Raw genomic sequence first — 13,654 nt, 5'->3', positions numbered from 1 at the left:
TTCTGATGTGAATTTATTATTATTATTTACATGCAGAGGATTATTTATACATGGGTGAGCATTTGAAACTGGCACTCTCTACCTCCAAAGCTCTGAAAAGGAAGATTCCCCACTCCTATCTCGGAATTCTAACCACTTCATTCTGCCGGGTGTGTCAAACCGGTGCCTTTGGTTCTCCTGAGGGCCAGGCAATGTGTCTGACCTTATCTCTTAGGGTACCCTAGCAAGGGAAAATGCAATGGGTTATGGGGATTCTCGCACAGACTTGGAGTACCAGAACAGTGTGCTTTGTAGCGTTCTGGTCACCTCACCCTGAAGAGGATATTGTAGGGTTGCTAAAGGTTCGGAAAAGGGCCATCAAAACAATTGAGGGGGTGGAACGACTGCCCTATAAGGAGAATTTGCAGCAGCTGGGGCATTGCAAGAGGCAACGTGTTAAAGGTTTGTACAGAGAAAGCAGATGCAGAAAAAGTTATTCTGTCTCATAACAGTAGAGGTTGTGGGCATCTAATGATGCTGAAAGTGGGAAGATTCAGGGTGGATAAAAGAGAGTCCTTCAGCACACAGGTAAAAAGGTAAAGGTAAAGGACCCCTGGATGGTTATGTCCAATCAAAGGCGACTCTTGGGTTGTGGTGCTCATCTCACTTTCAGGTTGAGGGAGCCAGAGTTTGTCCATAGACAGCTTTCCAACTCATGTGGCCAGCAGGACTAAACTGCTTCTGGCACAACGGAACACCGTGACGGAAACCAGAGCACACAAAAATGCTGTTTACCTTCCTGCCGCAGCAGTACCTATTTATCTACTTGTACTGGTGTGCTTTCGAACTGCTAGGTAGGCAGGAGCTGGGACAGAGCAACGGGAGCTCACTCCATTGCAGGGATTCGAACCGCCAACCTCCACAACTGTAGGCAACAATGTTTCTGAATACCAACTGCTGGAAACTGCAGGGACAGAGTGTTCTTGCGCTCCAATCCTGCTTGCCGGTTTCCCACCATGGCACCTGGTTGGCCACTGCAAGAACAGAGTGCTGGACTTGACGGGGCTCCTTCGGCCTGATCCAGGAGGTTCTCCCGGTGTTCTTATGCAAAAGAGGTTGGGCGCAGAACACTCTTCCTGCTGTGCCTGCAGCCAAGGTTGCTTGGAGACACATCTCCCAAGGCTGGGAGCCCAGACCACGGGTGATGCTTTGAGGACCATTCCACCCTTGGGCTTGGGGGACCTGGCCCAGACGCTTCTATTAATGTTGCCAATGCATTCCGGATCAAAAAAGAACATCCGTTCCGTGTGATGTCATACTGTCTCCCTGCTGATTGGATGCGGCTCGGCGAAGTGCATTTGTGAGGTCAAGAGCGGTGGGAGAATGCGGTGATAGGAGTAGCATCTGGAGCCAAGAGGAGGATGAGATGGCTGCTCCTGCTACTCCAGATCCTTGCCACTGTCTGGCCCAGCCGTGCCATAGTTGATACTTGCGAGTAAGTGACGGGAACAGACAAGAGTCCAGCAGGAAGCTTAATGCTTCTTCGCTTAGTGCCTAGTTAAACAATGGAACTCTCCCCCACAGGAGGCACAGATGGCCACCAACTTGGGTGGCTTTCAAATTCCTGGAAGAGAGGACTATTCATGGCTATTAGGAAGGCTCTGCTCTGCCTCCAGTACTGGAGGAAGCAAGACTTCTGAATACTAGTTGCTGGAAACTGCAGGCGTGGAGAGGGCTCCATGTGCCTGGGTCCTGCTTTCTGGTTTCCCTTTGGAGTATCCTGTCCACTGTGAGGACAGGATGGTGGACTAGATGGGCCATTGGCCTGATCCAGCAGGGCTCTTTTTGCTTCATTATGGAAAGGAGGAGCCTTTTCCTCAGATCTCACACTGAGTATCCCATGGGACAAATGTTAGAGAGGTGATCTCAACTCACTAGACGTGGCCATGGCTGCAGAATTATTGTTGTGTGAATATGTGTGTTCAGGGCAACAGAAGGATGTCCTGCGAAGGGAAAAGACACCCGTGTAAATCTTAATAATAATAATAATAATAATAATAATAATAATAATTTATTTATATCCCACCCTCCCCAGCCAAAGCCGGGCTCAGAGCGGCTAACAACAGTAAAGTAATACAGCATTCTAAAATCAATTCATTCTAAAATCACTTCAGATCAAATCAATGGCAACCGTTGGGCTAGAGTCCTGTTAGGATTACCAAAGGAGGGGGTCAGACTGTGCCTTGGCCAAAGGCCTGGTGGAACAGCTCTGTCTTGCAGGCAGAAAGATGTCAAGTCCCGCAGGGCCCTAGTCTCTTGGGACAGAGCATTCCACCAGATCGGGGCCACGGCCGAAAAAGCCCTGGCTCTGGTTGAGGCCAGCTTAACCTCTCTGTGGCCCGGGACCTCCAAGATGTTTTTGTTTCAAGACCATAAGGTCCTCCATGGGACATACCAGGAGAGGCAGTCCCGTAGGTACGAGGGTCCTAGGCCGTATAGAGCTTAACCAGCACCTTAAATCTGATCCTGTACTCCACCGGGCGCCAGTGCAGCTGGTATAGCACCGGGTGAATGTGATCCCGCAGCGAGGACCCCGTAAGGAGTCTCGCCGTAGCATTCTGCACCCGCTGGAGTTTCTGTGTCAGTCTCAAGGGCAGCCCCACGTAGAGTACATCCCCACTTTGAGGATGAATGTAGATGGGCGAGCACTAACAAAGTTCAAGACCTGCATGGACCCAAAGGTTCGTGGATTAAGGAAGAACAGTGTCTAAGGACGGTAGGGAGAAATTTAGGCGGGAACATGAGCCATGCCATTTTCTGCAGTGAAAACATTAGCTGGCACCAGGCAATATGTTTATTGCATTGATGCATCTTTGATCCAATGAGCTCTAGGTGGTGCACATGGTTCGCCACCTCGGTCCTCATTTAACCCCCAAAACAGCCCTCTAGGTTAGGCTGAGAGCAAGTGTCTGGCCCGCAAGGTCACTACCACCAGTGAGCTTCATGGCTGAGAGGGGATTTAAACCCTGCTCTTGCCCCAGTCTGACGCTCTAACCATTGCACCACACTGCCTCTCGACGTGCAGAACGGACCACTGGGAGTGAGGAAGCACTGACCACCACCTCTCTTTCCAGAGTCTGCGGAAGGCGCCCCTTGGTGCCAGGCCATGGTGGCGGCACAGGGCGGACTACGGGTGGGGCCGACGCCCTGCCGGGGGCCTGGCCCTGGATCGTCAGCTTGCAGCTGCCAACATTGACGGGGCACAAGCACACCTGCGGAGGCGCCCTCATCACTGCCCGGTGGGTCCTCACAGCCGCCCACTGCTTTGGAAGCAAAAAGTAAGCAGGAGCCAAAGTGGTTGGGGATGGATGAGGCGAAGGAAGATGCCCCCCCCCAACTGGCCATATGCCCTGACCACTGGGAACCAGGCGATGTAGGGGGCAATGGGGAAAACAGGGGGGCGGGTCCCCAAGTATAAGGAACAAAAAACACAAAGCCACAGGGGATACAATGGAAATGATCATTGAAACGTGAATACAGTGGTACCTCGGTTCTTGAACGTAATCCATTCTGGAAGACCGTTCGGCTTCCGAAACATTTGAAAACTGAGACATGGCTTCCCATTGGTTGTAAGTGCTCCTTGCACTCAGCGGAAGCCACATCGCGCATTTGGGTTCTGTAAAATGTTCAAAAACGGAAGCATTTACTTTTGGGTTTTCGGTGTTCAGCTTCCGAAACATTCGATAAGGGAGGCTTTCGGGAACTGAGGTACCACTGTATATATAACTGTATATGTAATTGTGACTTCTGAAATGAAGGTTGGACTAGGATGACCCTACAATACAATTCTACGATTAATCAGTATACCTGCATACAATTTAGTATTACAAAATATCCAAGCTGTGTCCACTGAATATCAAACGAGTAAGTTCTCCATGCCTAAAAGGCTGGTTACAAAGGAATGCCTTTCTGCCTGCTGCCTGAATATATGTAATGATGGTTCCAGGCGAGCATTGAACAAAAGGGGAGCCACCACTGAAAAGGCCCTATTCTCCTCTTGCCACCCTCTGGACCTCCTGGGTCCAGGTCAGTTCGTAAGGGGAGAGGCAGTTCTTGGGGTATTGGAGTCCTGAGCTGTGCTCGGCTTCACAGCTTCTTCTGCTCTGCAGGAGCCTTCCGCACTGGCGCGCAGTGATCGGCGCTTCGAAGCTCTCCGTCCTCGGCTCGGAGGTCCACGTGCGCTACATCAAGCAAGTGGTGGTGCACGAAGCCTACCAGCCGACCACACAGGTCAACGACGTGGCGCTGATGGAGCTGGACCAGCCCATCATCTGCAGCGACTACATCCAGCCGGCCTGCATGCCCGACAGCACCGTCAGCGGGGCCGCGCTGTCTTTCTGCTACATCAGTGGCTGGGGACTCAGCAAAGCAAAAGGTGAGAGCCCGGCCGAGGCGGCCTCTCTGCCGCACCCGAGTAGACAAAGCAGGTGGGGAAAGGCAGCTGTGAGGTTCCTCTGGGGACCTTAGCTGGCCCCCTTTTACAGCAGGGATAAGGAACTATTTGAGCTTGGGAGCCATAAACCCTTCTGGGCAACTTTCCAGGTGCCACATGGCAGTAGTGGGTGGAGCCAGGGGGAAAGTGGCCCAACTGGCAAATGTGAATTTTACCTGTGTTGTTGTTGTTTAGTCATTTAGTCGTGTGACCCCCTGAACCGGAGCATGCCAGGCCCTCCTGTCTTCCACTGCCTCCCACAGTTTGGTCAAACTCATGCTGGCAGCTTCAAGAACACTATCCCACCATCTCGTCCTCTGTCATCCCCTTCTCCTTGTGCCCTCCATCTTTCCCAACATCAGGGTCTTTCCCAGGGAGTCTTCTCTTCTCATGAGGTGGCCAAAGTCTTGGAGCCTCAGCTTCAGGATCTGTCCTTCCAGTCAGCACTCAGGGCTGATTTCCTTCAGAATGGAGAGGTTGGATCTTCTTGCAGTCCATGGGACTCTCAAGAGTCTCCAGCGCCATAATTCAAAAGCATCCATTCTTCGGCCATCAGCCTTCTTTATGGTCCAGCTCTCACTTCCATACATCACTACCTGAGTGCAGAAGGCTAATTTCTACACACACTCTCTCTCAATCTTCCTACCACGCAAGCAAGAGGCACAGTACAAATTCAAGGCCACATCCTGGCCATGTGAAAACACTCAAGGAAGATGCGAAGTAGGGAGCAGTGGGGGAGGCAGGGATGGCCACAAACCTGGGTGGCTTTAAAAGAGGAGCTGACAAATTTAAGGTGGAGGAGAGGGCTATCGGGGGCTACTGGTCCTAATGGCTATGCTCTTGCCTCCACAGTTTGAGGTAGAAGTGTTAAGATCTTCTTAAGTGGCCTGGGGAAGATGAGCGCCTGGAAAGTGTGGGGTGAGGAGAGGTCCAAAGGCCAGATCAGGAGGGCAGAAGGGTCTCACTTGGTCCTGAGCCTGTAGTTTCTCATCCCTGGTTCATATTAGTCATCAGCACTCTCCACGACAAACTGTGAAACCGTATGGAAATCTATGTACATTAAAGTAATGATACCAGCTTTTGCCAACTTGGTGCCTCACAGATGTTTTGGACAATGTCTTCCATCGGGTCCTGTTTTCTGTGGCTAATGAGAATAGTTGACCCAAACATCTGGAAGCTGCCTGGATGGTGGAAGTTCTATTAAACCTTGCTTGGCTGGGTCTGCCCAAATCTCATGGCTTCGCCCAGTTGTTCCCAAATATTTATGGACCACCTTCCCCTTTGTTCCATGAAACTCACCCCTTGTGCTCCCCACCCCATAGAAAGCTTTATTCAGAATCGCCGCCTGTACTACCCACAAAGGAAGATAATAGCACAATGAAATCCAAAACAGACACAACGAATTGCATATTTGTTCATGATGGCTCTTGCTCGACCTCCACAGTTGGAGGAAGCGATGCTTCTGAACGCCAGAAGTTTATTCTGATGTTCTGATGGAACCTCCAGGTTCAGAGGCAGTCCAGATTCCTCGGTCCTTAGGTGTATTTGGCTGCTCCAGCAGGCTGTTAACAACACTTTGGAGGTCCCGGGCCTCAAGGAGGCTAGATTGGTCTCAACTAGGGCCAGGGCCTTTTCAGTACTGGCACCGACTTGGTGGAACGCTGTGTCACAAGAGACCAGGGCCCTGCGGGATTTGACATCTTTCCGCAGGACCTGTAAGATGGAGCTGTTCCGCCTGGCCTTCGGCTTAGACTCACTCTGACCCCTAATATGGGTTTTGGTATATAAATTTTCCCTTGGCTTTTTTGCTGGCCCATGTAGGACCAGCATGGATAGCTAGCTCGGGTGAATATCTGATGTTTCTTCCCTTTATGGTCTACTACTAAAATGAGGCTGCATTTTAAGCTGTATTTTAAGCCGTATTTTAATTAACTGTTTTCTTCTTCTTTTCTCTATTAACGTTTTATTGTGATTTATATTTTGTGTTAGCTGCCCTGAGCCTGGCCCTGGCCGGGGAGGATGGGGCATAAATAAAAATTTACTATTATTATTATTACTACTACTACAGTCACACCTCGGGTTAAAGTAGCTTCGGGTTAAATCTTTTCAGGTTGCGTCCCGCGGCGACCCGGAAGTAACGGAATGGGTTGCTTCCGGGTTTCGCCACTCGCGCATGTGCAGACGCTCAAAATGATGTCACGCGCATGCACAGAAGCGGCAAATTGCGACCCACGCATGCGCAGACATGGGTTGCGTTCTGCTCAGGATGCGAATGGGGCTCTGGAACGGATCCCCCAAAGCGGCAGTCCAGGCGATGTTGCTCCTTAAGGATCGTGGGGTCAGGTGGGGGCACTTCATTTCCTCCATGGGGCTTCAGTTGTAGCTGAGGTTCCAGCATCAAGCTGTCTAGGAACAGGTCTGGGGGGGACACGCACCACAGACTAAAGAGTTGCTCTTCCCCTGCCAACAGGGGTGGAGGCATCAGACATGATGCAGGAGGCAAAAGTCAATCGCTTTTCCACCCAGACGTGCAACAGCAGCAGCTGGTATAACGGGACCGTGAGAGAGAACAGCCTCTGCGCAGGGTACGAACAAGGAGGCACCGACAGCTGCCAGGTAAGGTGCCAATATCCTTGGCAGCTTCAGATATGTGGAACTGGGTGTCAGATTTGAGGTTGCGTGGCGAGTTCCTGCCTCCCACCAAGAAATAAAGACACAGGACACAAGAATTCAGGTTAATGGGTCAAATTAGGCCACAACTTTATTGATTACAGGAATTGAGCGGTATTGGTCTTAGGCATTGGTCCTATCTACTAACAAGCCGGAAGGGTTAATCACCAGTGGGAGGAGTCCTGCTGAGGCACATCAACTAGGACCTCCCCCCGCGTGTCACCGCGTGGGGGCGTGCCGTGGGCCCACACCTCCTTAGGCTTAGGACAAGGCCACGCCCCCCAGAATCCTTTACCAGACTACACGTGTTTGGGGGGAGGTGATGGCGTTCCTTCCCCCTTCATTTGCATAACAATAGAGCTGTACCCCCATCAATGCCTAACCGCCAATACCGAAGGGTTGTGACGATTTGCTACGAGGTAGGCGAAAACCAAATGGCTGGTGCCAATCTGCCATTGAGGAAAATTCCTACCAGGCCCCTTGACGGCGACCAACCGTAGTTCATAGCAACGTCAGAAAGCCTAACCTAAATGGGTGGGATGGGAGGGAAAACCGTGTCAGCTGTAGCGAAGGAGAGTAACCCTTCGCTACCGTGGGCGGGTTAAAGAGCCGAGGCCCCGCCCCTGGACCCAGCTGATTGGCTGCCCCAGGATATGAGATGGGCGGGGCTTCCCTTGTTATCGCAGGGGCGGGGCGTGAAACCCGCAACCCCACCTCCTTGGCCAGCACAGAGGTGGCTATGCAGGAAACAGCCTTATTCTGAGGATATAGGGGTCCAGCTCCTTTGGCTCACATCATCATTTGGGGTCATCAGCCCAGAGGCAAAGTGTTGGGGGGCCGGGGGCGTGGCCCCATGTGCACATTTCTGAGGGGGTACCCCCACGACAGGGTGGCCACAGCTGAGGGGAGGCAAGCCAAGCTGCACCCAGGCTGGGTCCTCGGGCGCTGGGATGGTGTCTTCTTCTCCCCTTGCCTGGCGCATGCCCTGCCCATGGGCCAACGGAGAGGGAGGGAGGGAGGGAGAAGGCACTGCCACGCCCCCCCCAGGAGAGGTGAGAAGCTCCACCTGGATGGGAAGGGAGAGGCAAGCAGGAGAAGGGCAGCCGTGTTCTCCGGGGCTCCAGTTATGGTGTGGCAGCAGGCAGGTTGGTCCAGTGGGCAGGTGGATGGAGGCAGAGGGCGAGGAGTCTGATGAAGGCGGGCTGCGCTCACCCTCGGCACGGGCCCCACATGCCCCCCAGCGCACGCCCCCCCCAGCCAACCAGGCGGGGCAGCCTGCACCTAGCCCCTGCATCATACCCCCTATCTTGTGTAAAAGTGGCAAAGCACAAGTAGTAAGATCAGAGCCAGTGGTGGTGTAATGGTCAGAGTGCGGGACTAGGACACAGGAGACCAGGGTTCGAATCCTCAGTCAGCCATGGAAAATATATCTGTGCCTTATGTTTCTATTTAGTGACCGCTCCTCTGTTGCGATATCTAAAGGGTTTGGGGAGCCCCCAATATACTTCAGTTTGCCCTTTACAAAAATCACACTCACTTTGGCCACAGGCAGGCTGAGATGAGGCCTCCGGAGAGCTGAGCATTGGCCAATGTGGCACTCGCTCCCCACCCACCACCAACAAGGCGAGGCACCCATTTGACACCCCTGACTCACCCATGGGAGACAGTTAGCATCTCTTCACCCCGTGCAGCCCTTCAGCTGCCCAGCACTTCTGGAAACCCCGCAACGCCCCAGTGGCCACCCCTTTCTTCCCTCCTTTTGAGACAAATGCAATCGGTTGCTCACCCCCCACTTCTTCTGCGTGTCTTGTCGCTTCAGGGAGACAGTGGGAGCCCCCTCATGTGCAAGGAAGAGGCAGCTCAGCCGTTTTGGGTGATTGGAGTCACCAGCTGGGGCCAAGGCTGTGGCAAAGCACACCGGCCTGGAGTCTACACTGCCACGCAGCCCTTGTATGCCTGGGTGAAAGGGTGGGCAGGACCTATGCCCCAGCCCCCACCCACCCCAGAGCCTGCCCCTTCGGCACCCCGGAAGCTGAAGACACCTCACGTCACTATCTATTTCCATCCTCCGACAAACCCTTTCCATTGGTCTGAGACCAGCAGCAAGCCCACAGCCTCATCGCAGCCGAAGCCACAAGAGGGGACCACATCCACAAGCACATCTCAACCCACACCCACGTCTGAAACCAAGCCTGAAATCACATCCCAACCCACGTCTGAAACCAAGCCTGAAACCACATCCCAACCCACGTCTGAAACCAAGCCTGAAACCACATCCCAACCCACGTCTGAAACCAAGCCTGAAACCACATCCCAACCCACGTCTGAAACCAAGCCTGAAACCACATCCCAACCCACGTCTGAAACCAAGCCTGAAACCACATCCCAACCCACGCCTGAAACCAAGCCTGAAACCACATCCCAACCCACGTCTGAAACCAAGCCTGAAACCACATCCCAACCCACGCCTGAAACCAAGCCTGAAACCACATCCCAACCCACGTCTGAAACCAAGCCTGAAACCACATCTCAACCAAAACCCACACCCAAAACCAAGCCTGAAACCACATCTCAACCAAAACCCACACCAGAAACCAAGCCTGAAACCACAACTCAACCTAAACCCATGACTGAAACCAAGCCTGAAACCACAACTCACTCCAAACCCACATCAGAAACCAAGCCTGAAACCACATCTCAACCAAAACCCACACCAGAAACCAAGCCTGAAACCACAACTCAACTCAAACCCACACCCAAAACCAAGCCTGAAACCACAACTCAACCCAAACCCACACCAGAAACCAAGCCTGAAACCACATCTCAACCCAAACCCACGCCCGAAACCAAGCCTGAAACCACAACTCACTCCAAAACCACATCAGAAACCAAGCCTGAAACCACATCTCAACCCACACCAGAAACCAAGCCTGAAACCACATCTCAACCCAAACCCAAACCCAAACCCAGAACTCCAACCAAGCCCACAATCACAATTCATTTCAGGCCTGCAACTCAAACCAAGCCTGAAACCCAATCTCATCCCAAACCCACGTCAACAGCTCCAACCAAGCCCACAATCACAATTCTGTTGAGGCCTGCAACCCCAACCCAAACCAAGCCTGAAACCCAATCTCAACCCAAACCTACGTCGACACCTCAAACCAAGCCCACAATCACAATTCATTTGAGGCCTGCAACCCCACCCAAACTAAGACCCCCACTTCCACCTCAGGCAAAGCCAGAACACATACCTCAACCTGAGCCAGAGACCCCTCCTCTGCCAATGCCCAAAGTCCCACCTCAGGCTAAGATACCAACCACACCTGAACCAAATATCACAGCCTCACCTCAAAGGAAGCCAGAAACCACAACTCAACCAAAAATCACACCTCCAACAGACCCAGAAATCATACCTCAGCCAAAGCCCACATCCCCTCCTCAAACAGATCCAGATGGCATACCTGCATCTCAGCCACCACCCAACCCCCCAACTCCACCTCAACCTGAGAACAGCACTACGCCGGAAGTGAAGCCCCCGTCCCTACCTCAAACTGTGTCCAACACCTCACTTGAACCCAATAATGAAACACAACCTGAGATGGAGCTAGATGTATCACCTGAGCATGAGCATGAACATGAGCACAAGCCTGGAGGACCAAATGTGTATGAGTATGAACATCAACATGAGCATGAACATGAGCATGAACATGAGCATGAGCATGAACATGAGCATGAACATGAGCATGAACATGGGACAGGAGAGCCTTATGCATATGAGTACGAGCATGAGTATGAGGCTGGAGGGCCACCTGAGCATGAAACCCCACTGGAACCCACGACGGAAGTGCCATCGGAACCTGTGACAGAAGCCCCATCAACACCCACAACAGAAGCGACATCGAAACCCACAACAGAAGTCCCATCAAAACCTACAACTGAAGCTCCATCAACACCCACAGAAGCCCCATCAAAACCCACAACCGAAGCTCCATCAACACCCACAGAAGCCCCATCAAAACCCACAGCCGAAGCTCCATCAACACCCACAGAAGTCCCATCAAAACCCACAACCGAAGCTCCATCAACACCCACAGAAGTCCCATCAAAACCCACAACCGAAGCTCCATCAACACCCACAGAAGCCCCATCAAAACCCACAACCGAAGCTCCATCAACACCCACAGAAGTCCCATCAAAACCCACAACCGAAGCTCCATCAACACCCACAGAAGCCCCATCAAAACCCACAACCGAAGCCCCATCAACACCCACAGAAGTCCCATCAAAACCCACAACCGAAGCTCCATCAACACCCACAGAAGTCCCAACAAAACCCACAACCGAAGCCCCATCAAAACCCACAGAAGTCCCATCAAAACCCACAACCGAAGCTCCATCAACACCCACAGAAGCCCCATCAAAACCCATGACAGAAGCTCCATCAACACCCACATCCGAAGCTCCATCAACACCCACAGAAGTCCCAACAAAACCCACAACCGAAGCCCCATCAACACCCACAGAAGTCCCAACAAAACCCACAACCGAAGCCCCATCAAAACCCACAGAAGTCCCATCAAAACCCACAACCGAAGCTCCATCAACACCCACAGAAGCCCCATCAAAACCCATGACAGAAGCTCCATCAACACCCACAGAAGTCCCATCAAAACCCACAACCGAAGCTCCATCAACACCCACAGAAGCCCCATCAAAACCCATGACAGAAGCTCCATCAACAACCACATCCAAAGCTCCATCAACACCCACAGAAGTCCCAACAAAACCCACAACCGAAGCCCCATCAACACCCACAGAAGCCCCATCAAAACCCATGACAGAAGCTCCATCAACAACCACATCCAAAGCTCCATCAACAACCACAGAAGTCCCATCAAAACCCACAACCGAAGCTCCATCAACACCCACAGAAGCCCCATCAAAACCCATGACAGAAGCCCCACCAGAACCCACCACGAAAGCCCCAGCACCTCAGCCCAAGCCAGAAGCCCCAGCTGCCCCCAAGCCCCAGAAAAATACCAATACCACAGTGACCTCTTTCTTCAGACTGCTTCAGAAATTCTTGCATGCTGCCAGGGAGGAGAAGTTGACCGAGCTGGAACTCAAGAAGAAAGGTGCAGATTCTGTCCCGGATTCAGGAGCGGAGAAAAGGAATCCTTGTGCGCAGGCGAAGAACTCCAAAGCGCCCCTGGCACGCGAGTGCCTCACCAAAGTCAGTAGGTCTTAGCAGAGTGACTGCCAAATAGTACCCCTAAGAGGAACTCTTGTGTCAGATTTTGTATTGAATCCAGAAGGAAATAAACTTTTATGTTTGTTACCTGCCTGTGATGCTCGTCTTGCCACACACAACCACCCTCCTGAGGCCAGTTCTTGCACAACTTGTATTCTTCCTCGCTGTATTGTAAATTGTAAGGTGGGGGGGGGGATCCTACGATTGCGTGCAAGCAGACAGGAGGAAACAGAGGCAGCCACTGGGGGTGTCTTTTACGACCGTTAGGTGGTGACCCCACTGGGCACGGTAATCCAGTCAGGGAAAAAGGGAGGCCGACTATGTTTAGGGCACCTTTTCTAGCCCTTCCCCTTTTGGGGGTGAGCAGAGTGGATCCTAAAAAGGGCTGCTCGGTCATGGATACAGCTGCTGAGCTACTCAACTGCCTTGTTCCTTGAATCAGAACTACTGAATCTGTATCCACCACCCATGTGCCGGTTCATGACTAGGGGCTTCCAGATTTCACAATCCTGCCCCCGTTACCGTTTGCCGATCGCCATGGGACTTTTGGGGTTTGGGTTGGGTTTTTGGAAGATGCCCGTGTGTAAATTTATTTTGTGTGTAGATCAGTACATGCTGACCAACGCAGTGTCTTCGCAGTAGGGCTCTGTTCCGATGGCATGAAGTAGTCGCAACAAACCGGTAGATTCCTATCTGCTGCAGGCTTCACCCGCCTTCACCCGCGTTGTAACATACCGCTATACCGCTTGTTATCATCTGCCTGTTCTGCCGTTGAGGACTTCTTGGATCATTCTTTGTCTAGCTCCTTCCGTTTGACCTTACCGCCTTGGGTGACCCTGCTGGGAGTGCGAGATTCCCTACGGCTTCGCTCACAAGGGTCATAGGAACATGCAAGCCCACTCACCACAAGGTGATGATCGAGTGAGTGGGTATCTAATATGGGACACAGGTGGCACTGTGGTCTAAAGCAACGAGCCTCTTGGGCTTGCTGATCAGGTCGGTGGTTCGAATCTCCGTGATGGAGTGAGCTCCCATTGCTCAGTCCCAGCTCCTGCCAGCCTAGCAGTTTGAAAGCACACCAGTGGAAGTAGATAAATAGGTACCACTGTGGCAGGAAGGTAAACGGCATTTCCGAGAGCTCTGGTTTCCGTCACGGTGTTCAGTTGTGCCAGAAACAGTTTAGTCATGCTGGCCACGACCTGGAAAGCTGTCTGTGGACAAACGCCAGCTCCCTCAGCCTGAAAGCAAGATGAGCGCTG

At 52.4% G+C, this 13,654-nt stretch overlaps 1 protein-coding gene across 3 annotated transcripts; it reads left to right on the top strand.

Annotated features, from left to right (window-relative positions):
- The first annotated feature begins 1,327 nt into the window (after positions 1-1,327).
- Positions 1,328-12,482, top strand: LOC309351762 (uncharacterized protein). Of its 3 annotated transcripts, XM_081879633.1 has the most exons (6): positions 1,328-1,474; positions 3,114-3,317; positions 4,149-4,414; positions 6,942-7,087; positions 8,961-11,147; positions 11,214-12,482. In XM_081879633.1, the coding sequence occupies exons 1-6, from the start codon at positions 1,401-1,403 to the stop codon at positions 12,390-12,392; spliced, it is 4,056 nt and encodes a 1,351-aa protein (XP_081735759.1). In that variant the 5' UTR covers positions 1,328-1,400; the 3' UTR covers positions 12,393-12,482. The 3 variants fall into 3 exon arrangements, with proteins under 3 accessions (XP_081735759.1, XP_081735758.1, XP_081735757.1); XM_081879632.1 differs by having other exon boundaries at positions 3,114-3,278; positions 8,961-12,482; XM_081879631.1 differs by having other exon boundaries at positions 8,961-12,482.
- The last annotated feature ends 1,172 nt before the right edge of the window (positions 12,483-13,654 follow it).

Source organism: Podarcis erhardii (genome assembly GCF_964252035.2).
Source record: "Podarcis erhardii genome assembly, chromosome: 10".
Classification (NCBI taxonomy): domain Eukaryota; kingdom Metazoa; phylum Chordata; class Lepidosauria; order Squamata; family Lacertidae; genus Podarcis; species Podarcis erhardii.
The sequence above is the reverse complement of the archived record's forward strand: the minus strand, read 5'-3'. Positions and strand labels throughout refer to the sequence as shown.

Coding starts and splice junctions, on each gene's coding strand:
- LOC309351762 (XM_081879631.1), top strand. CDS start 1,401: ATGAGATGGCTGCTCCTGCTACTCCAGATCCTTGCCACTGTCTGGCCC. Junction 1,475..3,113: donor GCCATAGTTGATACTTGCGA/GTAAGTGACGGG, acceptor CTCTCTTTCCAG/AGTCTGCGGAAGGCGCCCCT. Junction 4,415..6,941: donor GGGACTCAGCAAAGCAAAAG/GTGAGAGCCCGG, acceptor CCCTGCCAACAG/GGGTGGAGGCATCAGACATG.